Raw genomic sequence first — 23,928 nt, 5'->3', positions numbered from 1 at the left:
TACCTTTGAAAAGCATTAAATCTGCAAGTAAACTGTAATCGACACGCACATTTACCACTCAAGTCATTAGCTCAGGTTTGGCACCACGAAATACCTGCCGTTAAGGCTTGTAGAATATTTAAAGACACCAAGAATCTGCGCACCGCTTGGCTGGCTCATTCCTTGGTAACGGCGCAGCATCCTTACTTAACAGGCACCAGAGGCGCCCGCGTCCGCATTTCGCCAAATTTTGGGCCTCGCCTCCCGCCGTCCGCTGTCACGTGCGGGCCACGGCGGCCGCGTCCTTAGGTGGGGGAGGCTGAGCGGTGCGCCAGCCGAAACAGGAAGGGAGTTGGCTGCCGAGCCATTCTTAAAGGGGCCCAAGAGATCGCACGGCAACGGGCCGCTGACGACCGGAAGGAAAATGGTAAGTGGCGGCGAAGGGAGGCACCGCGGGGTTGGACGGACTCGCAGTCCGTTCCCGACTTCCAGCGGCAGCGCGGAAGACCCCCGCGCTGCGGGCGGACGGTTGGAACGTGGCCTCCGCGTGGACCCTTGTGGTCCCCGCGGCGGAAACGGGCTGGGCCTGAGGGCCGGCGTTGTAGGCGAGTGTCAGGGTTCTGGTTGCATTCCGGCTTCGCCCAGGCTTCTTTCTACCTGCACCCCCTTGTTTCTGGCTGAATAGCTCCCGATACCCACATTCTTCCAGTCCAGGCCGTTGGAACCCATGTGACCCAGGGCTCTGATTTTGCCTTTAAGCAACTGTCAGAGGTTTAGTTTTGCTGCGTCTGGGGCAGTGGTTTCTGATCTCCTTGACGATGGACCCCAAGCATAAAGACAAAGTGGAGAATTAAGTCAGGTGCTCTCAAGGACCTTCTGGAGCCTTCCCAAAGTGTTTTTTAAGTACGACCAAGTATCATGGAAACAACAACAGGAAGACACTTATCTATAAATCCTCTCTTGGGGACCACTTCCGTCTAGCAGATCTTACCGCGGTCATTGAACCCAGTGAACTCGTGGCTTTTCATCGTTTTGACCTTTCAGCTACATTCCAGGGTGTTGACACTGGTGTTTGAGGCATCTCTTTAATTTTGCCTACCCCAACCCCCTTGGCTTTTGGGATTCAGAACTGGCTTTCCTCCTATTTCTGCTGATGCATCTGTTCCCCTTGGATTCCTTTCTCCATTCCTTGGACTATGCCCGTGAGTGCCCTAGGCTCCATTCCAAGGCTTCATTTTCTATTGTTTTTCTCTTTGCTGAACTTCTGGCTTCAGTAACCACCTACGTTGAGTTGACCTGTGAGTTCCTATCTCTGACCTTAGCTGAGATCCAACCAGCAGTTACATTCCACTTTTTGGTTAATTTCATCACACAGAAGCCACAGAGGCTCCTCAGTTTGTCCAAAAAGAACTCATAGCTTCCTCCACACATCTGGTCTTCATTCAGCCGGAATTCTGCAACTTGGCTAAAGGTGTGTTTGTGTTCCTTACACAAAGCCAGAAGTCTAGAAGTTATCTTTGTAAGTCTTTATTTCCTTCATATTGAATCTAACCCAGTTCTTATGTAGTGGAGAGAGAGAGAGAGAGAGAGAGAGAGAGAGAGAGAGAGAGAGAGAGAGAGAGAGAGAGAGAGAGAGAGAGAGAGAGAGAGAAAGAGCGAGCGCGCGAGCAAGCGCTGGAGTTCAGCATATCTGGGTTGCTTCCTGGGTCCACTACCTGTATGACTTAAGACTTTGGAGAAGATGCTTCTAGCCTGTCTAAATCTTAAATTTCCTGCCATATGTGGATGGCACTGGTGTGGGTGCGATAGTTTGGAGCATAAAGTGGGAGTCAGCTTTGTGCTGTATACGTGGTAGCTCACTGATGTTATTCACGTCTTTTATGCTGATCTTTAATTCCTCGGCTACTTGTCATCTCTGAAATAGTCTTGCTGGTAACTAGGGCTGTTGTGCTCTTCCTGGCTCTCTGCCTGCTTACTGCATATCACAACAAATATGATCTTATCAAAATTCAAATATGGCCATGTTTGCCTTCCCTACAATACTTAAAGCGTGTTGATAGCTTATATTTGCTCATGGGACAGAAATCTGAGTACCTACAATGCCCTTCCCTACTCTTTTTTTTTTTTTTTTTAAAGATTTATTTATTTATTATATGTAAGTACACTGTAGCTGTCTTCAGACACTCCAGAAGAGGGAGTCAGATCTTGTTACGGATGGTTGTGAGCCACCATGTGGTTGCTGGGATTTGAACTCTGGACCTTCGGAAGAGCAGTCGGGTGCTCTAACCCACTGAGCCATCTCACCAGCCCCCTTCCCTACTCTTGGTCCTTGCTCCTGTTGTGGGCATCTGAGTCGCACCGTGGTTTCATGACTTTGACTGCCTTGTTCACTCTAATCACTTTAGATAGCTTTTGCTGTCACCGTGTTTTTCACTTTTAAGTCTTCAAAGCATCTTGGCTCTCCTGTTTAGCCTTTTTCACAGGTATCAACTAAGAGGTTTTTTTGGTCTGGTCTTTTATGTAGGTCCCTTCTGTATTAGATTATAGTGTAAGCTAGCACTTAGCATAGTGGTGGTGCTCATAAACTGTTCATCTATTGACTACACCAATAAATGAAGGTTTAAACTCAACTATCTTTAACATTTGCCACCTAGAATTGTTTTTATAGCTTTGTACTCATTCCTATATGCTTTCAAATGTAAATGAATGTGAATTGTCCAAGCCTGAGTCCATTTCCTTCTCCCCCCACCCTCTGGTCCTGCATTTTTAGAAGAGACAATTGATCCTTCTGCCTCAGCGTCTAAATGCTGGAATTACAGACGTGCCACCACTCCTGGTTTCTGAGTCCTTGTAGGAAGGTGTTTTTGCCCATGTTGTAGCATTGGGAAGGAAGAAGACACAAACTGAATTACACAAGTGAATCAGAGCATGTTTTCATCTTTTCCACCATGCTAGGGGTCACTTGAGTGCCGTCCAAACAGAGCACCACACTGAGCCTAGGGCCTAGGGTTTCTGGCCCTAGGGTGTCAAACTTACAGTTGTGGCTCTGATTATAAGAGCTGAAAGGTAAGACTCAGTTATCAAATAGGTTTTGTCTTAAATAAAAATCTTAAGCATTTATTCGTTTCCTTAATTCTATCTTTGGTCAAAGAAGATTAATGTGAGTTTCAGGCAGTTCCCTATGATTTAGCATCTCTCTAGAGCAAAGTTTCTATCAGCTGGGCCGTATGCCTAGATTGTATAATAACATATTCTATACTTGTCCCATCTTACTGATTACCAGGCTTCAGAATCTTCAGGACAGTGAAAATGCTAGCTAGTGCATGCGTTCTTTAATCCCACAAGAGCACCTAGGCTTCCATTACGGGTTTTGTTTGTTTGTTTGTTTGTTTGTTTTAACTTAAAATTGGAAGCCTTAATACTTTGAGGTTCTGATGAGAGGAGTCCAGATTTTCTTGAATGAGAGGGGAAACTTGTATATGAAAGTGAATCTTTTTACAACTTGACTGAAACCAACTGTAGAGAGCGTAGAACAGTGAGGTGATCTGAACACAAATGAGTCATTAGAGACTAGACGTCTGCTAGGGTTTTTGAAGTAGATCAGTTTCGTTATGTTTATGTTTCTTGTGACACGCTGTCTTATACAGTGCAGTATTTCTAGGGGAATGACTTGTGGCCTTTGGGTAAGACCGTCGCTGGGGTGTTGGTGATGCGCTCTGGGTAATGTGAGCCACTAGAGCTGGGTGATTGACACATAGGAGTCACTCTTCTGTTCTACACACTGGTACGTTTTGGAAGGTTGTTTTGTTTTATTAAATTAGTTAATTTTATTTTTTCCCTTTTGGAGGCAGTATCTGTAGACCCAGTTGGCCTCAAACTCAGATCTTTCTGCCTCTTCCTCTCAAAAGCCATGATTAAAGGTGTGCACCTTGATGCCTGCTTGATTTCGCAGCTTTACCTTCTAAAACTATCATAGCATAGCATGGTGGCACACACGTGTAAGCCAAGCTACTGGGCTACTGGGCTACTGGGGAGGCTAAAGTAAAGAAGATCACAAGTTTGAGCCAGCTTGGGTAACAACAACCACCCTCTGTCAAGGGCTGGGGCGATGGGTAAGTATATAAAGATATGACTGCACAAACACAAGGATCTGGCCTTTATATTTAGTTCATCAGCTTTTACTTTTGCTTTTTCGAGGAAACAGATTTATTGAGTATAAGAGGTAGTGAGCTGAACAGTAACCAGAGTATTGCTTGCCTTTTGTGTAGTCTTTTGATTTTTTTTTTTTTTTTTTTTTGAGGCAGGGTCTCTCTGTATAACCCTGGCTGTCCTGGATCTCACTGTAGACCAGGCTGGCCTCGAACTCACAGAGATCCTCCTGCCCCTGCCTCCTGAGTGCTGGGATTAAAGGCATGCCTAACTATTTTTATATATTCTTAATAGCCATTTTTATGTCTTTTGTAGTCAACTAAGTTATAAATTGTTGCTCATTTTTACTGTTATGATCATTTTTATTTTCTCCATAATTGTGAAAGTCCAAAAAGTAAAGTGATTTTTCCCTTTTTTACCACACAGTGCGAAATACTATGCTTGCTCATCTGACACAAAAGATGGCCCTTATCTTCCACATTTCCCCCCTTCCTCTCCACTTTTAATGAAATAAGTGCTCGTCAGGCATTGCTGGGGTTTTGTGGTTTTTTTGTTTGTTTGTTTGTTTTTTGTTTTTTTTTTTTCGAGACAGGGTTTCTCTGTGCAGCCCTGGCTGTCCTGGAACTTACTCTAGACCAGGCAGGCCTCGAACTCAGAAATCTGCCTGCCTCTGCCTCCCAAGTGCTGGGATTAAAGGTGAGCTACCACACCTGGCATGCTTAGTTTTTGAAGTACTTATCAGTCAAAGAGAAAGTTAGAGTGAAGCTTATATTAGGTGAACAGAGCTATGACTAAAGTGTGCGAATTCAAGCTTGGGAGATTTGAAAGTTGTTTAACATGCACGAATATTGAACGGATGGCATTTTAAGTGTGTGTATCCCCCCTTTCTTTTGTAGAGTGAGTCTTTGGTGGTTTGTGATGTTGCTGAAGATTTAGTGGAAAAGCTGAGAAAGTTTCGTTTTCGAAAAGAAACCCACAATGCTGCTATTATAAGTAAGCTGAAGTTGCCTCAAAACTATATGATGTTAGTTTGTTTTCTCTTAAAGCTCCTTTGAATACTCCAAGCCTTCAGAGTGCAATGGTGCCTCCACCGGCTGCATTTACCACCGTTACCTCTGCAAGTTAAACTGCTCATGCCATTGCCAAAGATAACCCTGAGCCAGCTGCCTCCCCAGCTCTGGAGAGGCCGATTGTCTTAGTCACTTGAGGAGTGAGGGTTCCCATTGTAGTGACCCATGGACTTTGTCTTTCCCAGGGTGCTAACAGTAGTTCAGACCAAACATTTGCCCACACCTAAATTGTAAAGTTCAGCACTGGGCATTGATCTTAGTTGTGGAAGGACTTTACTTGTTTTGTAGGTAATACTTTGTGGGCAATGATTTAGAAAAGGGCTGAGGCAGTGAAGACATAAAGAGCATAGGCCACTTGTCAGAGGTGCATCAGGCAGGTGTCAGTAAACCAGCTGGTGGCACCTTAGCAAGTTTGTCTGTTATAACTAAATGCTATCATGTGGTCATTTGGTTCTTAAAGGGAAAATGTGGAAGAGTGGCATTTACCACCAAAGATGAGGCCATGTGAAGTCACATTGTGTGTTCGTAGGATTTAATGTGAATTTTGTGCAAACCCGAACATAGTTGCATCATTAGACAGGTAGAAAAGTATAAAGGCATAGGCGACCTTTATTTTCACATAGATTTGGGTTGGGTTATATCACTTATATTTGAATATCTTTGAATAGAGGTGGGATTGGTAATTCACTTTCTCAGAATAATGACTATATGCATGGCATTGTAATGTTGGCGAAGCTGGAGGTCTTGGGGTTCTCTCTCCTGACCCCTGGTGAGCACTTCTTTTGCAGTTCTAATGTTGCACATAGACCAAGCTCAGGGTTATCCTTCCCAGCCCCTTAGAAAGTTGCATTGGGTTAGGAAGTTCTCCATACCCGAAGTCCATGTGAGGAGCTGGTAAGAGTCTAAATAATAAACAAGCAAGTTCCATGCTGGGAGTTCTATCCACAAGTGTAAAGGCAAAACTTGAATGTGCTTTATGCTGTTTCTTGGTGCTGTAGTTTGAGGTGCTCCCTCCCCTCCGCAATGACTAGGGCTGCACTGGGTTGGGTGACACGTTACTTACACTGTATTTTCATTGTAGTGAAGATTGACAAGGATGAACGCCTGGTGGTGCTGGATGAGGAGCTCGAGGTTTGTTCAATGAGCTACATACAATTTTATAGTTAAGCCATTATTGTTGTCAAACAATGCTGTCAGTTACAAGTACTAAAACAAGTTCTGGACCTTCTTAAATGCATACTAATTATGCATGAAAACATGAGCTAATTATTGGTTCTACATTGTCTTGCTGATTTAACTGCCTTCCTTAAGCATTAATGAGATGCAGTGTGGCAGGTAGGGGTTCGAGCTCTCCTAAAAGCAGAGGCAGCTCCCTTCTTACAAGCAGTGCATAGAGTGGAAGAAGACTGAAGCCCGCCCGCCACGTGAGCGCGGGACTGGAGTGGAATTAATGCTCTTTGAGGTTTTGCTATGTCATTCAGTCACCCTGTGTCTCTTGACACTTGGAAGATAAGCATAGAAGAAACACTGCCCTTCATACCCATGTGTTGTTGAAAGTAGAAGTAATGTGATAATGAGCCATAGCTCTTAGCAGAATGGGGTGCAGTGGACCTTGGGTAAGGACATGCTTGCTTCAGAGTTGTCTTTTCTCTGGTGCCAGGGTGTCTCTCCAGATGAACTTAAAGACGAACTACCCGAGCGGCAGCCTCGATATCCTTTTCTAAGTGGTTTGGAGATTTTCGTTCGTTATCAGGATTTTATGTATGAACCTGTTTGTTAAACTTTCAAAAGATATATTTTATAAGGCATGAAAACAGAATTGGGGACTGTTTGGGAGGAGAGAGGGAACAGTGAAGGGGGTGTGGAGGGGTGACTATGAGCAAAGTATTGAGAATATACATGAAACCCATGACTTCATTATGCTGACTAAGAAGCTAATACAAGAATAAGAACATATCTTAAAAGTAGTCCTTTCTCATCTTGACCACATCCAAATTAAAACATGTATGCATGTATTAGACAAAAGTATGAAAGTTGATGTCTTGACTGGATTTTTTAAGAAAAAACAAACAATTCTCTTTGTTCTAATAATGTGCATACAGTAAAAACTGAGAAAGAAAAAAGTCCATATTATACTTGTATTTTTAACAAGTTTCTTCTTGAGAGACTGCAAGATATTATAATTTGCTTTTGGAGCCTATTTTGTAGAATTCTGTCAAAAGCATGGTCTTATGAGTAAGGCATTCACTCGGTCCAGCTCCAGGGGTTGACAGTTGTCCATCTTAGGTCGGTGGCTGTAGTTTCTTTAACTTGAGAAAAACCTTCATTGTGTATAGTTATAAATACCAACATGATGATGGCAGAGTCTCGTACCCGCTCTGCTTTATTTTCTCCAGTCCTGTCGGTAAGTTAATCTCTGTAATAGTCTGTACTTGGCTGATCCAATTGAATCAACTTTCGCTAGACAGATTTTTGCTGTTTCTGAATATGAAATTGTTGAATAAGCTAAGTTGAGGTTAGTTCATGTGTGTTTGCGCACACACACCTGTATCCCCCCTAGAGAGCAGGCACAGGAAAGCATTGTCTCTTGAAATGTATTTACCTTGGCTGCTTAATTCCTAGAAGTGTAATTGTTGAGGTAAATCTTATATTTTAATGATTCTGAAATATAATGCTTTTGGAATCAGAAGTATGTTTTAATCTTGTTTAAGTATGTGATCTTTGAGGGACCGTGGTAATATGCTTGTGTTTATCATTTATTAAAATAGTTACCAGTGATATGCCTGTAATTTTGAAAATGGTCCTTGTACTATTGAAGTTAAAATAATACTGAAGAAAGTTTTTTAAGTGTTTGTCAAGACTCTGAAGATCAGAGTCACAGAGACCTAGAACCACTTTTGATGATCTGATAGATTGCTGTGTAAGATAAAAGTAATGGAAAGGATTACCTCTTCAGAAGTTACCCTTTGTCTGTGTGCTGCTGTCTTCCAGGGTGTAAGCCTGAGCAGCAGATGATGTACGCTGGGAGTAAGAACAAGCTAGTCCAGACTGCCGAGCTAACCAAGGTAATGTCTCCAGTGGACGGGGCTGTTGACGGCTTCCTTCAGCGTACAAAGAGAGCCAAGCAGCCTGGTACAGCAGTATCTTCCTGCAGCTGTACAATAATGCAGCCCATCAGTAAAGCTTTGTGTTTATTGGCAGGAAAGAGCAGTAGTGAGCTTTGAGCCATTGTGTTTTTTTAAACAGTTTGATTAGAAAAAAGAAAAAGTAACCAAAATGTGAGCAGCTTCAGAAAAGCCACTGTAACCGTGCACAGTGGTGAGTGCCTGCAAATCCAGCTCTGGAGAAGCTGAGGCAGGAGGATCATGAGTACAAGGCCACTCTGGGCCACATAATGGGATTATCTCCAAAGGAAAAAAAGCTCATGGTAACTGCTAAGCCTATGAGGTCCTTCATACTACCTGCCCTAACTAACCTACTAGACCTTACGTTACAATGTACACATAACTTTGATAAGTTCTGCAATCTCATTCTGTACAGGTATTGAGGTTGATGGCCATATTCTGAAAATAAGAAAACAGATTCAGGGTGCTGTGAGATGGCCCCTTGGGTAATGAGACTTACCACCAAGTCTTACAATCTAAGTTCTGATCCCTAAGATACGCGTGGTGCAAGCAGAGGACTCACTCCTGCAAGTTGCTGGGGCTCATGTGCATGCATGTACTTGCAAGTAAACACACATGCAAGTGCGCACACGTGTGTACACACACACAGATACAAGGGAAATTATAAAGTGGAAATAAAGAAAAGCAGGTTGAGGAGATGATGTGCTCAGGGCTGTCTGTTAGATAGAGCTAAGGTTCAGAGGTACACGTGGCTCCAGGTCCCGCCTGTTTGCTGTCATACCTCATCTCCCTCTAGTGTTTGTGCTTTCTGGCTTATAATTCAGATTCCTGCTGGAGAACTGTAACTGTGGACTGTACTGTAGCTTTATCAAATTAGTCAACAGCTGGTGTTAACATCTGATACTCAGGCTGTAGAAGATTGGCCTTGTGTTTCTCCAGGTCCTACCTAGGTTGATTTTAGATTTGTGTGCTTGGCTGTGTTTTTTTAATGGGCAGGATTTATAGAATTGCTCTTTTAGCATGTGTGTGCTAGTTTAAAATTTGTGGTTTTAGCCAGGCAGTGGTGGCACAGGCCTTTAATCCCAGCATTTGGGAGGCAGAGGCAAGCGGATTTCTGAGTTCAAAGCCAGCCTGCTCTACAGAGTGAGTACCAGGACAGCCAGGGCTACACAGAAAAACCCTGTCTCGAAAAACAAAAAAAGGAAAAAAAAAAATTGTGGTTTTAAAAGAACCTAGATTTTATTTTATCTAGATTGCTACATTTTGATAACTTAAGTATTTAGCACCTAAAAGAAGTGTAATACTGCCAAAGACACATCAAATTTCCATAGATGACCAATATAAGGAAACAGAATATGGGTTTGTTGATGTTGTTGTTTTGTTTTGTTTTGTTTTATGAGACAGGGTTTTTCTGTGTGTCCCTGGTTATCCTGAAATGCTCTGTAGACTAGGCTGGCTTTGAACTCAGAGGTCCTCTGTAGGTCTGTGAGTCTGTCTCACTGCTGGGATGCCACTCAGGGAAGGCAGAATGCAGTTCAAGATAGGGAGTCCCAGCCCGTGTTTCCTGGTTAGAAACAGCAGGGGCTGGGGCGGATGCTGTGGTTCTCAATCTCCTGTGCACCTGGACAGTGCTGGGGACTCAAGGACTTGAGAACGGTGGTCCAAGGCCCACATTTATCTCCCCTATGTGCCAGGCAGGAAGGGGATGGCTGAGCCCGAGACTGGCGTGGAATCTGGTTTGGTTCTGAGTGAGTGCCGAGAATACTGAGGGGCTGAAAGAAGAAAGGCCTTCTCTGGGAGATTTAGGCAAGGCTTTGTGCAACTAAGGCCTCCCCCTTGATGAAGGAGATGGTCCTTGCTTGTCCAAACTGCTTTATGTTTAGGGCAGATGTGAAAGCATACATCTTACTCAGGGCGAACCAGGGATTAAATATCTTTTTCAGGAAGGGATATTAGCCAGGCAGTGGTGGCGGAAGGGAAGCTCCTTGGCTGAACACTAGGGCCTATCTAGATACCTCATTAGCATGGAGAGCTCCAGTGTTTTATGCTACCTGACCAGTTGTTGGGATCTTCACTTTGGGGTGTCATGGTTACGTGTTCAGGACAGGTAGAGCCTGGCCAGGGGCTGGTTCCAATGCTTGCCATCCTCAACTATGAGAGTAACCGGTGAGTTTTGAACCTGCTTGAACCTTACCAGTTTTTCTGTCTGGTGGTACGGTCCACTTGCCCCATAGTCCTTCCCCTCATCCGCAAGTTCACCAGTCATAATGTGGTCCTTAATACTCAGTGCAATGTAGTGACTTTTTTTTTTTTTTGAGTGATGGAATGACTTCAGTTTGTTTGTTTTTTCTTTCCTTAAGGTATTTGAAATAAGAAACACTGAAGATCTAACTGAAGAATGGTTACGTGAGAAACTTGGATTTTTCCACTAATGTGAACTTCTGTGTTTCTAAAGTATTTATGTATTAACCTGACCATACTGGAACCAGACATAAATAGTTATTTATGCCTAAAAATGCACTGTTACTTACAGTTTGTTTCCTGCAGTAAAGAAAAATTCTTCATTTGTGCAGTTTGAACAAAGGGGAAATCATCTTCATAGTAATGAGACGTTGTGAAGTGTTCCTGCATCTGTCATTGTTAGGGGGACTACTTTTCTCCAGGGATGCTTTGCACCCTTTTGACTAATTTCTATAATTTATGATTCAGAATTTGTAACTGTTTGCAGACACTATAGGAAGGTGGGTATTAGACTGTGATAGACAACAGTTCCTCCTCTGACCACTCCTGGGTACTGGCAGTTTATAAGTGCAAGTAGCATTTTATCACCTGTCACATCATTGCGGTTCATTTGGGACTGAAGCGTAAGTGACCGATTCTGAGCCTTGAGTAGAGATGTAGTGGGACCTCTGTTGAACTCTCCGCCAGTTTTCCTCCTCTCTTGGGTTCCTGTATCTTTGCAATCAAGTGTAGAATCTTCATCAATCACTCCTCCTTAAGGTCCGGAAGTTGATTTTTATGGTAGAGTTAGGATTGTTAGGTTTTCTTCTTATGGAGAATAGCATCTGAATCTTAGAAACTGGGAGCTCTATAATCAAGGGCTTCGTTCTTGGTTATGTCACTGGCAGGGAGCTTAGACTGTAGCTTGGTAACACTGCAAAGCACCTCCTAATATGTTAATACTGTGCCTTTGATTGGTCAGCTTTACCATTAGCTTAAGACTGCTACACTGCCAGTGTTCTAGATTTGGTGAAATTAATACTTTTTTAAAGGGTTCAAATAAAACAATTTTCTAATATATATAATTAAAATTTGTAATAAACCAACTTGTTACTTTTAAAATTCCAACTATCTGCCCAAAGTTATGATAGTAGGTGAGAGTTATAATTTGGGGTATATTTGCTATTAGTTTTGTGCCATATGTAAGCATTATTTAAACATTGGCCACAATTAATAACAACACATCAATAGATGTCATACCTTTTATCCTAAATGTCAGAAGAAATTCTAATATGAACTAAGCCAGTCACAGTTTGATGACACCATCATCAGGAAGCAAGATTTCTAATCTACTTGGAATTCTTAAGTTTCACTTAAGAAAACAATGTAAGAAATGCTGAATAGTAATTTGACTTAAAGAGACAAGTTAAGAGACTGTAGAGACGACCAAATTCTTATATTAAGAAGGTAGTGATTTTGATTGGGCATTGGTGGCACATAACATTTAATCCTGGCATTTGGGAGGCAGAGACAGGCAGATCTCTGAGTTCAAGACCAGCCTGGTCTGCAGAAGCAAGTTCCAGGGTAACCAAGGCTAAACAGATGAACACCCTGCTCCCCTAAAAAGAAAAAAATAGCAAAACATCTTTATGTTGGCATGTGTTCATTGCATAGTATTTGTCTCATTTAGGGCTTTGTGCCGGTTTTACTGGAGGGAAGATAGCTGGAACTGTCACAGTAGAGTGGAGTGTGTTGTATTCCCAACTGTGTGCTCACTAGCCTGTATGTCAGGAAGCAATTGCAAGTGCTAGAGGAGGTGATCATATTGGTTCATGAATGGAAAAGTCCCTTTATTTCAGTGTCCAGAGAGCAAGAAAACTTCATCTAAGAAGTTTAGGACTTCATTATACAGGTATTTTGGTATGAGCTAGAGAATAACTTGCTTATAATCCCACAGGAATGCAGATGAGACCCAAGTAAAGGGGGACTTTGATGTCTCTGACTGATGCACATAAGGGTTCGTTTCACCTGGTTATAGAAGCACGCTTTCAGAAGCAGTGCTACAAGTCTACGTTTTAAATTCAGTTCTTTATTTTGGCTTGCATATTTAAATCAGTTTTTGAAATTTCCAAGTCTTTCATAGAGTGAATGGCCCTGACCTGCCACACACAGGACTCTTAGTCTCTAGTTCAAGCAGCAACACCAGTGGTGAGCAGCTTTCCTTTTCAAGCTTGTCTGACTCTTACCTGTAGATGGGTCGTTTGTAAGGTAGCACACTGAGTTGGGGCATTAATAGAACATGGTTATTCTGTCTGTCCTTAGACAAGTTTGTAAGTCCTGTGCCCTGCAGTGTTCATGAAATATTTATGTAAGTTTCCCTTTAGCTAAAATTTACAGTATTTTTCTTATTCTTTTTCTGCTGTTCCGTAAAGAGTATGTCCAGATTTCATAATTCCAGGTTTTTTACACTCCATGTCTTTCAGCAACAACCATTCCCACTCAGCCTTAATCTTAATCTTTCCTTTTTGGAAGCCACTCTTCCCGGGAACCTTTTAAGCAAGCATTGCTTTGGAAATTTCTGATCTTACTAAGTTGTGCATAGCATCTAATGTCAGAACCGACTAGGAATCACAATGTATATGTCATGTGGTTTTGGTGACAACATGAGTGACACATGAAGAGGGGTATTCTCAGGTTACCGTGCTGCAATTCCAAAAGGTCTGAGTTTTAAACAGTGATTTGTTCTGGTATTGACACAATTATGTTAGGAAAAAAGCTGGTTGACTGTTTTGTTTAATTGACTTCTAAACTATGTTTGAATTGTCTGAGGAGTTTACTGGATGCTTAGCGCAGTTAAACATTCTCGTCCTGTGAGAGAAACATTCTCTTGTAGGAGAGGTGTTGCAGATTGTGATTATAAAATAATTTGTAGCAAAAATATGTGTTAGCATTTTCCCTCCCTTTTTGTCTCCTATTTTCAGGAGACAAACTTAGCCATAAACTGAATCCTGGTCTGACACTTCCACAAATGGTTTCCAGTTAGAGGAGTTTATTGCCAAATTAAACTTGGCTCTTTTCCCACTTAGATAGAAACTAAGAAAGCTGCACATAAGAAATGTTTGGACACTTGTAAAACTCAAGTGACTACATTAATCTGTATGTAAACTAGTGAGCAGACACATCCATAAGAATTGAAATGCCAATATTTGGGAAGTAGAGAGTAACTTATATCCTATCAGATCTATTGAGTGTTAATATGGTAGCACTCTGTATTTGTTCTGTAGACTGATAATACTGGAATCCATAAAGTTTGAGCCTTTACAACTTATGTAAAGAAATGTTGCAAACATTTCTGGATGAGTCTTACTTTGTATCTCCAGAAGAATGTAGATGTCTCCTAGGCCTCCTCGTGCTGATGGTTCTGAGCTGAATATTTCTTGGTAGGCCATGTGACACTTCAGATCAGTGATCCTACTCCTGTAATGTTAGGACAATTATATTACGCTTATGATAGAAACAGTTTCTTGCTTTTCGGAATATTATTACTTGAATACCACTTGAGATCATTAGCATGCCAGGAAAAGTCCATTGATTTTGATGGTCCAATGTAATCTCATTCAGGAGGCTTGAAACATTGGTGGTTTAGTCTTGTGAATTTTAACAGTTCTCTGTCATTGTTTAAGAAAACCAACAACTGGCACTACTTCTTAAGCTGTGGTTTCAGTCTCTGCTAGTTCATACCGCATGTTTATTTTGGAGTCTTTTGGTAAGCATGGTGCTTGTACTGGTTTAAATAAAATGCTAACATGAAAGAACTTCTAGTGTTTTATTTTTTAACCTGCTTTCACTTCCCCTTTGTGGCTTCTGATGCCTGCCTGTCAATTTCTGTGAGCCACGTGGCTAGTTAGCAGTTTACTTTCTTTGGGAAAATCAAATAACAGCAATAATAAAAAAAAAAAAAAAAAAACAGGAATCCTTGGGCAACTTGATGAAAGGAGAACACAATGACACCGAACTCTCTATACTCAGTCCCTGGTGGGTGTGTACAAAACGCAGTGAACAGCAGCCAACGTAGGACAGATCCCAGATGGCAGATCCAGCCTTGAAAGGGAGAATTAGAAGCTAGGAGGTCTGTGCCGCTGAGCAGTCCTGTCAGAGGTTATGTTATTAGAAATTGCATTATTGTTCCTTAATCATGCCTTGAAAGCCCATCCTGTTGTCTTTTGGCGGGGCTATACTGCATAGATACACCACGTATCTATTAGAATGCATAAACGCAAATCTTGGATACGCTGGGCTTATCATGCACTGCTTGTGATGAAATCTGCTAATAGTCAGGTTTTACTTTGGCTATGAAAGGAGTAATTAATGCCTTTCTGTCTTTAAGAATCTCAAAAGGAAAACTGGCCAGAGCCAGAACACATATTTTTCTTATTTCTCAAATATGGTCATTTAGCTACTTAACTGTTTTTATTTTTCTCCTTCGCTTAAAAAAGGTAGACTTTAAAAAGAAATCCTTGTTAGTTTCTAGCAACAACAAAAAAATATCCATAAGCCCTCAGGTCCTAGGAACACTGCATCCCAGTGCAGTGAATTTTGGCTAAACCAAGAGTTAGTTAGATGGAAAATCTTATTACTGAGCTTCATGGAGTCTGTTCTTAACCTGTGCTAGACATCTGTCATATCTTGTCCTGTGTTGGTGTGCCAGAATCCCTGGGGCTAAGGAATTTATACAAAGTACAGAAGTTTATTATTTTGTACTTTTGGAAGCTAGGGCATCCAAAATGAAGGCACTGACTCCCAAGTAAGAGCCCACTTGCTGCATCTTAACACGGTAGAAAGTAGAAAGGGCCAAACTGGCTGGAGTCTGTGGCTCAGTGAGAGTGCTTGGCCAGCAGCACAAGGTCCCAGGTTCAATTCCCAGCATTGCTGGCCCTCCACAAAAATACCAGATAAAGAAAGCAAGGGTCCAAGCTCTTCATGGAGTTCTTTCTGAGCTGACCATTCTTTCACTTGTAAGGGTTTCCCCTGAAGTTCCCCTCCCCCACAGTGGTGCCCGCTGCTTTGGTGTGTATGTTTTTAAAACCGGGATTTTAGGGACCCTGTAAGATGACAGCAGCAACCAGGTGTAGCTATCTGCTGCTCTTCCTCCTGGTGTATTCCTACCCCTGCCCCATCCTGTTCTCAGCCCTCTTCCTCCTCCAAAACACACTTCTAGCCCCAGCTGGCTGAACCCAAAGGCAGTCATCTCCTGGTATTAGATAATGGGTAGCAGATAATGATCTGGGTCAATCATTCTTTTAAATGAAACAGCTGTGTGGATGTGAGAATGCTGTTAGGGAGAGCAGAAGGAATGGTGCCAGCTTGGGCATCGTGGAATAAAGCAGCAGGCAGAAGATCTCAACAGTGTTAAGTAAGTCAATAACACCGTTATTAAAGAGCCACACATTGGGTTGTGTCCACTCTAAGAGCCTCCTGTGATCCCGAGCCTTCTTGAGTTTCTCCTCTTCCTGAGGCCTGGTTGGTCAGCTTCTCCTGGATCCTCTGCATGTCTATTAACAGAAAGCCTCGGTTCTTGAACTCAGCTTGGGCAGATGTTTGCTTCTATACAGTTGTGCCAAGCTAGAGGAGCAGCTCTAGGTCATCTGCCACCTCGGCCTGCATTCACACTCAGCCCAACCCAGCCTACCCTACCCATCTGCTCTGTGCCTCAGCTTCCTGAGCCCACAGAAACTCATGCTTTCCCTGCCTGCTCAGTCCCGTGACCTTCAAAAGACATCTCAGCGACCTTTAAACCACAAGGTCTGCTGGGTTTTGAGTTTATAGTGTTCTTAAGGAAAAAGATTCTCTATACCCTAACTTCTCTGATGACCATCATATTTTACATTATGTTTGCTTTTTCAGGTAATAAGGATTGCAGTCTATTCTAATGCCAATACTTGATTTTTTTTTTTTTTAAAGCTCCCTCTCCTGCCCTTCCTACCACTCCACCTCACCTTCAGGTCTGCATTACCTTGAGAAGCCTGCAGTCGGGGTCAGAAATGGTCAGTCCCTCTCTAGCATCCCGCCTTACTCCTTTACCCAGGTGTCTCTGGTCCCTCTTCAGTTAGAGGGGACTCATGCAGCAATGAGACAAAAAGGGAAACCTGATAGCTGACCTGATAGCAGTCATCTGAAGTGACTCTGAGTGCCAGTGTCATGCCAGCTCTGTCCCCTCTGAGGTACTTTTGGTAGTTTGGTTTTGGCTGCAGGTTCTGTGACTCAGGTTATGGCCCCTTGCTAGTAGTTTTCCAGCTGGCTGTCCCTGCCGGGGTTTGGTGGCCATGCTAGACACTTTACTTTTCCAGCCTTGGGCCCCATAGTCCTACTCGTACCCTGTTGTGAGTTACCTCTCAGCTCTGTCCCCTACATATCTCTTACCTTATTTTGCCCCATCCCCCTAACCCAGCATGACAACCTTTTCTAGCCAGATACTTCTGCCACTGGCTTTTCTGTTCTGAACTGGGCCTCTCAGGGCCTGGCCCTGCTTGTCCATCCCATGGCAGCCATACGTCACCATCCCATCATGTCTTAATTCTCTGATGCCACCTCTTTCCATCTGATGAAATCTTTCCTAAGTTTTGTAACTGGGCTGCTTGAGGGCTCTCAGGATAGTATGGGAACTTTTTGTTGTTATTTTTAAAGCAACTAACTCAGACCCACTTTGATACAAAATTTTTTTTTTTAATCTTTCAACACTCCTGTGTATTTTAACTCTCACCTGGAGTACTTGGTAAGCCACAGATTTCTGGCTCTAGCTCTGCAATTTCTGATTAAGTAGGTCTAGAAGTTTGCATTTCTAACAAATGCCCAGGTAGAGGGGCCACATCAGGGTAATCTTGAAAGTTTTAACTTATTCAACAGATGGTGTGCTTGCTTGTGGTTTTATGCCTAGCTAAATCTCTTTTCATATTTTTGGTATGAACTAGATGCAGGCTTGATTTTTCACACTAATACCCAATCATGAGCTATGGTGCTATGAATATTTATATGAAATAGATATTTCTCATTAAACCTGTTTTCTTTAGAGAAGAAATTTTCAAACGAAATCTTGTTGACTTAATTTCAGTGATAGATCTTTGTGTAGTTTCTAGAGAGAAGCATCTAAGTTGTGTTCTGCCTGTAATATTTTATTTATATAAATATGACAAGAAGCGTTGGTAATCATGCGATGCTATCCTTGCTCTATGGTCAGCTGAACTGGAGCTGTACCTATCAGGGTTTCCCAGACAAACAGTACAACATACACACACACACACACACACACACACACACACACACACACGTATGTATGTATACTTCCACTCAGTATACATACTTGTACACACAGGATTATCTCTTAGGATTGATAAGTGTTTGGTTCCAGCATCCCTCTTTGGATACAGCATTTACATATGACCTGTGTGAATCCTTCTGTACACATCCACCTGTAGGTTGCTGTGGTGCCTAACACAATGTTATTCCTACATAAGTAATCACTATGTTGCATTATTTAGGGAATAATAGCAAGAAAAGACTATAAATGCTCAATATAGATGAAACTTTTTCTATGTATTTGTTTTAAATCTATAGTTGGTTGAATCCATAGCTCTGGAATGCGCGGAGAGCCAGATATCGATCCATCCAAATCTGTTTCACTTACTATGAAGAATTGGCCTGAATGAGTATAGCTCTGAAAAGACATGGGGTCTTCCCATAGCATGCTAGAGACTCGGGAAAGCTGGAAGTTCGATTCTCACATCAGTCCAGTGGCCTAAGAACAGGGAAGCCAGTGGTGTAAATACCAGCCCAAGAACAAAGAAAATGAGTGTCCCAGCTGCAGAAGCAGACAGGAAACAACACATTTCCACTTATTTCCCTTAAGCTCTATTCAGGCCTTCTGTGGACTGATTGATGATACCGGCCCACAGTGGATGGGGCATCTGATCCAAGTGTGAGTCTCACTCTCTCAGACACATAATGTCTAAAGGAAATGGCTTCTGCCAGCCAAGATGACATGGAATTAATGTCTGCACTGTAAGACCATTAAGGCTGAAGCTGGAGTGATGGCTCAGGAGGTAAGAGCTCTGCTTATCCAGGGAACTCAAATTCAGTTCCCAATACTGAGTTTGCACTGCTCAAAAACTTCTGTAAGTCCAGTACCAGGGAATCAAGGTAGAGTATACACATGGACTAGAGAGATGGTTCAGGGGTTAAAAGCACTTGATCCTCTTGCAGAGGTCTTGGGTTCAGTTCCCGGCACCGACCCTGTGCTTCACAGCTGTGCCTAACTCCAGTTCCAGGGGATGTGACACCGTCCTCTGACCTCAGGGTACCAGGCGTTCCTTTGGTGCACTTGCATGCATGCAGGCAAAAGACTTATACACATAAAATTAAATAAATCTTTTAAAAAATATTGCATAGTGTCATAGAACTTTCATGTTTTGAACTAAAAGCAATTCAAGGACGTTAGTGAAGTCGCAGAATTGAAGTTACTGCCAGAATCAATTTTAGACCATTTCATCATCCCAAAGAAACTATGCCACTATCAGTCACTTCCTGTTTCCCTCAAGTCTTGGCATGCAGAACAAACATCTAATTTCTTACTTTATACATTCTCCTATTCTTGGTGATTTATATGAATAATATCATTTACATCAACTTCCTGGCCTATGTGACTAGCCTCTTCCCCAGTTTTCAAGATTCATCGCGATGCGTCTGTTCTTCATTTCTTTCTATTGCTCCGCGCCATCGTATTGCTTGGAATGTGCTGTTCTTCATTCGTGGCTGACGCGCTGCTTCCACTCCTTGGCTGTTGGGGATAGTGCTGCCATGAAGATTCACACTCCAGTTTTGTGAGTTCCCTAAGGAGCTGTCAGACTGTTTATCAGATCAGCCACAGTATTTTACATTAGCACGTGTGGTGTATGAGAACTGCAGTTGCTCTACATCCTTGTCAACTTTTCACTACTGCCTGCCTTTTGTGACATAGCAACGTTACTGGGCTATGCAGTAGCATCTGATTGCAGCTTGGGTGCGCGTTTCCCTGGTGGCCAATGATGCTGGGCATCTGTCCGTGTATGCTCAAACACTTACCGTTGTATTTAGAGCCTTTTCCCTGGTTTTTTTGTTTGTTTGTTTGTTTTACTTGTATCATATGAATTTTAGTATCCCTATGCTTTTAAAAGAGTTTTAATGGGGATTTGAAAGTTCAGTTTCCAACACCTAGGTCAGCTACAGCTGCTTTTAACTCCAGCGTTCGGGGATCGATTCCTTCTCCTAGCCTCTCTAGGTCAGCTACAACCTAGGTCAGCTACAGCTGCTTTTAACTCCAGCTTTCGGGGATCGATTTCTTCTCCTAGCCTCTCTAGGCACCAGCATATCTCTCTCTCTCTCTCTCTCTCTCTCTCTCTCTCTCTCTCTCTCTCTCTCTCTCTCTCTCTCTCTCTCTCTCTCTCTCTCTCTCTCTCTCTCTCTCCTCTCTCTCTCTCCTCTCCTTCCTCCCTTTCTCTCTCTCTCTCTGAGCTGTCTCACATGCAGACATCTAGCCTCAGGTTCGTTTGCAGGAGACTGTCCACAACAAACTTAGAGTGTGCTCCTGTTAAAATGTAATTGGTCATTGAGGTGAGAGCGCACGTCTTCATTTTTATATCACTTCATGTTTATATTTATGATAATATCACATTATTTCAACTTTTCTAGCTTTGTATTAATTTAGCATGAAGGGTGTGAGTTCTCACTGCTCAGATCTTAAAGCGGTGAGCAACCCTGACCTGTGTCTATAACTTGGAAGAAGCCGCTGGATCGTTCAGTGTTCTTTCATGTGTTAGAAGTTTATTAGTCTTAGTGTGTGGCTCCCCACCGAAGCACTTATGTGAGGGTCAGAGGACAACGTGTAGAGTTGCCTCTCTTTCTTTCCCATGGGTTCTGTGGAAGGAAGGGTATCCAGCTTACAAGGCAGGAGCTCCCGCTGACTGAGCCATCTGGATAACTGTTTCTCTCTTTTTTTAAATAAAACTTTATTCTTTCAGAATCCTATACAGTATATTTTGATCCTGTTCTTTCCCCTGCCCCAACTCCTCTCAGTTCCTATCCAACCCAACTCCCACCCTTCCTAACTTTATCACCTTTCTCTCAAAAGAACAAACGAAAGAGCCGCCGAGTCCAGTTTGTGTTTGCTGACTACTGCTGAGTCTGGGGGCTACCCAGGAGCTCTGTTGATAAATGCAGGGTCACTTTTTTGAAGAGGACTGATTTGTCTTCTGCCAGCAGCTGTCACTTGTAAATAGCCTCTTGGCTAGGGGTAGGACTTCATGTCCACTGCCCTCCTCCATGCTGGGACTTTATCTGGCAGGAAGTATTTACCAAGGAATGGAGCAATGGTAGAGTCTAACTGGGAGATGCTTCTGCCTCCCCATGACAATATTCCCCAATAGATTCCATGGATTTTATGTCCCTCAGGTGTTTAAATGTGAGACATAGGAGAATTAAGCAACTGAGGGCAAGGCACAGGACACTCAGAGAACAGGCAATACAACTTAGGTGCCAGCACAACTCCAGAGCAAGTTAAAACCATAAATAATGAGTCCACCCCTCACACGCCAGTGATTTCACCCCTTGCTGACCCCTCACAACAACTTTATGGGGTGGGTGCCATTTGTTAGCATCCAAGTGTCTTTTAGATGACAAAACTTTGAGAGGCACAGTTGTTTTCTAAGGCCATACCAGAGCCAGAACTATCAGAACATCTTCACATTCCAGTGTTTGCCCTGTCAGGAACTGGTGGAAACTCGGCCCATGTGACTAAGGCAGGCATTTAGGGTGTGGTTCACTTTTTTTCTCCTCCCAGCTCCTGGATATCTGCCAGAGTGTCTTAGTTGGCATTTTTAAGGTTTTAGTTAAAATTGAGACTCTTCATTAGTTGAAGCTATAGAAATCTCTCCATTCCTCCTGTGTGTGCTGCCAGATGCCAGTAAAGTGCTTAAGTGCAGGAATTCAGTGCACAGCTCATGGCCTTGAGCCTTCTACCGAGTGTCTAGATGCTTGTTGGGATTAAGGGTTCTGGCTCTGTGGCCCGTAAGAGGTGACCTTGGGCTGGAGATGGTGCTGTTAAAGTTGTGTCATTGAGGGGGACTCACATGCCTCAATGTCTACCAGACTGCCTGTAGGCAAGTCTGTGGGTCTTTTTTTTTTTTAAATTGATGACTGATGTGAGTAGATTTACCTTACAGCCCACAGTGGGTGGTGCCACACCTGGGCAAGTGGTTCTGAGTTATATAAGAAAGTAGGTTGAGCAAGCTCATGAAGAGCAAGCAAGACCACTGTAGTGGCTATTCCTGGTTGTCAACTTGACAATATTTGGAATGAACTACAATCCGGAATTGGAAGGCTCACCAGTGACCCTTATCTGGAGGCTTGGAGATCCTTATCTGGATCTTGGTTTGAAGATCTTGAGCCACAGTGGCTATGGATTCCAGAAGATTGAATCTCCGAGTTTAAGGAACACACCTTTAATCTGGGCTACACCTTTTGCTGGAGACAATATAAGGACATTGGAAGAAGGGAGTCTAGCTCTTGCTCCTTCGCCTGCTTGCTGCGTGAGACTGAGTAACTGCTAGATCCTTGGACTTCCATTCACAGCTGCGACTGAACAATTGTTGGGAATTGGGCTGCCGACTGTAAGTCATCAATAAATTCCTTTACTATCTAGAGACTATCGATAAGTTCTGTGACTCTAGAGAACCCTGACTAATACAACCACTCTTCTGTGGTTTCTACTTCTTGCCTCTAGGTCCCTGCACTTGACTTCCCTCAGTGGTAAATTAGATTGCAACCTGAGAATTGAAAGTGGAAATAAATCCTTTCTTCCCTGACCAAACCTGCAGGAGTAAGGGTCCTGAATGTGAGCCGTGAGTGGAAGGGCCCAAGATGAGAAACACAGAAGACAAAGTCAAGAGCTGGGACCGGGAGGACTTCTGCAAGCTAATGGCTTCGGCCAAGCAAGTCCATTAAGATGTGTAGCGTCTTACGTACTATTTGCAGAGGGAAAATGGGGCCAGTGTCAGCAGCGAGCTAAATCAGACAGTGTTGACAAAGAACACAGGGTATCTCAGATGCAGCTGCCTTAGGACGAGTAACCACAGCTTTTTAGGAAGAAAACCAGTTTCCTAGGCAACTTTAACTCTTTCGAGGCTCTTAGAGTTCCTATTGCTGTGAAGGAAGGAACACCATGATCAAAAAACAAGTTGGGGAAGAGTTTATTTGGCTTACAATTCTATATCCCTGTTCATCATCAAAGGAAGTCAGGACAGGTTCCTGGAGTCAGGAGCTGATTCAGAGGTCATGGAGGGGGTGCTGCTCCTTGGCTTGTTTGCCATGGCTTGCCCAGCCTGCTTTCTTTTAGAACCCAGGACCATCAGCTGCCTCAGGGATGGCTCCATCCACACACAATGAGCTGGGCTCTCCCACATCCATCACTAATTAAGAAAATACCCTACCGGTCTTCCTGTAGCCCAAACTTATTGAACGATTTTCTCAATTGAGGCTCTCTCCTCTCCAGTGACTCTAACGTATGTTCAGTTGACATAAAACTAAGCAGCACACTCTGGCTCCAGTCCTAGCCTGGACCTTGCCACATCTGCTCCTGGACAAGGACACAGAACATTCCTTTGTATTTTCATCTAGGCCTCTGAAGTCTTGGTCAGTCTGGCTCCCAAACTCTTGCGCGCGCCAGACTGGCCAGCAGTAACAACGCTGCAACAGGATCCTTCTGCACACGTTTATTGGGAGAGCTTGATTGCAGAGGTGAAGAGACCCCGAGCCCAGAACTGGTGCTGCTTATATAGGCCTAGGAGAGGCGTGTCTCACACCCGGATTGGTTATGCACTAAGCCTCATTTGCATGTTCCTCATCTGATAGGCTACTCTCTCTCTCTCTACCTCACAGAGCCTCATTATCATACCTCATTTGCATGTCTCACATCTGATTGGTTATACTCCCAAAGCCTCATTATCATGCCCGGGCCAGGCAGTGTCTTTGCATAAAACTTTACTGCATATGTACACATTGGTTGTTTGTCCAAACTTATGCGTGGTGGCCAGCAGTAGTCAGTGCCACTCTGCAACAGCACATGTGGCTTCCCACATCTCCCCCTTTTTATTTTAATAAAATGAGGCTGGACTAGGCCTGTGCAATTATGTCCATCCGCTGTGGCTCCTGTTTTAGGTCGTTCCTCTAATGTCACAGCCTTACCCGTCATAGGGTAACCCTATCGCCACCGGGCCCCGTGTCTTAGGTTGGACTGTGAACGAGGAAAGTTACCCGTCTCTGGATACCGCAGTGCTGTGTGACAGTAACTGCTAAATGAC

General features: G+C 43.2%; 1 protein-coding gene across 6 annotated transcripts; it reads left to right on the top strand.

Moving 5' to 3' along the window:
* Positions 1-247: 247 nt before the first annotated feature.
* Gmfb (glia maturation factor, beta) lies at positions 248-14,358 on the top strand. Of its 6 annotated transcripts, none has more exons than XM_030247913.1 (8): positions 413-584; positions 3,932-4,091; positions 5,025-5,121; positions 6,280-6,329; positions 6,859-6,908; positions 7,520-7,602; positions 8,190-8,263; positions 10,684-14,358. In XM_030247913.1, coding segments are annotated over exons 3-8 (330 nt in total). In that variant the 5' UTR covers positions 413-584; positions 3,932-4,091; positions 5,025-5,120; the 3' UTR covers positions 10,756-14,358. The 6 variants fall into 6 exon arrangements, with proteins under 6 accessions (XP_030103769.1, NP_071306.2, XP_030103773.1 ...); XM_030247912.1 differs by having other exon boundaries at positions 413-1,450; XM_030247911.1 differs by having other exon boundaries at positions 413-3,045.
* The last annotated feature ends 9,570 nt before the right edge of the window (positions 14,359-23,928 follow it).

This window comes from Mus musculus, chromosome 14 (assembly GCF_000001635.26).
Source record: "Mus musculus strain C57BL/6J chromosome 14, GRCm38.p6 C57BL/6J".
Classification (NCBI taxonomy): domain Eukaryota; kingdom Metazoa; phylum Chordata; class Mammalia; order Rodentia; family Muridae; genus Mus; species Mus musculus.
The sequence above is the reverse complement of the archived record's forward strand: the minus strand, read 5'-3'. Positions and strand labels throughout refer to the sequence as shown.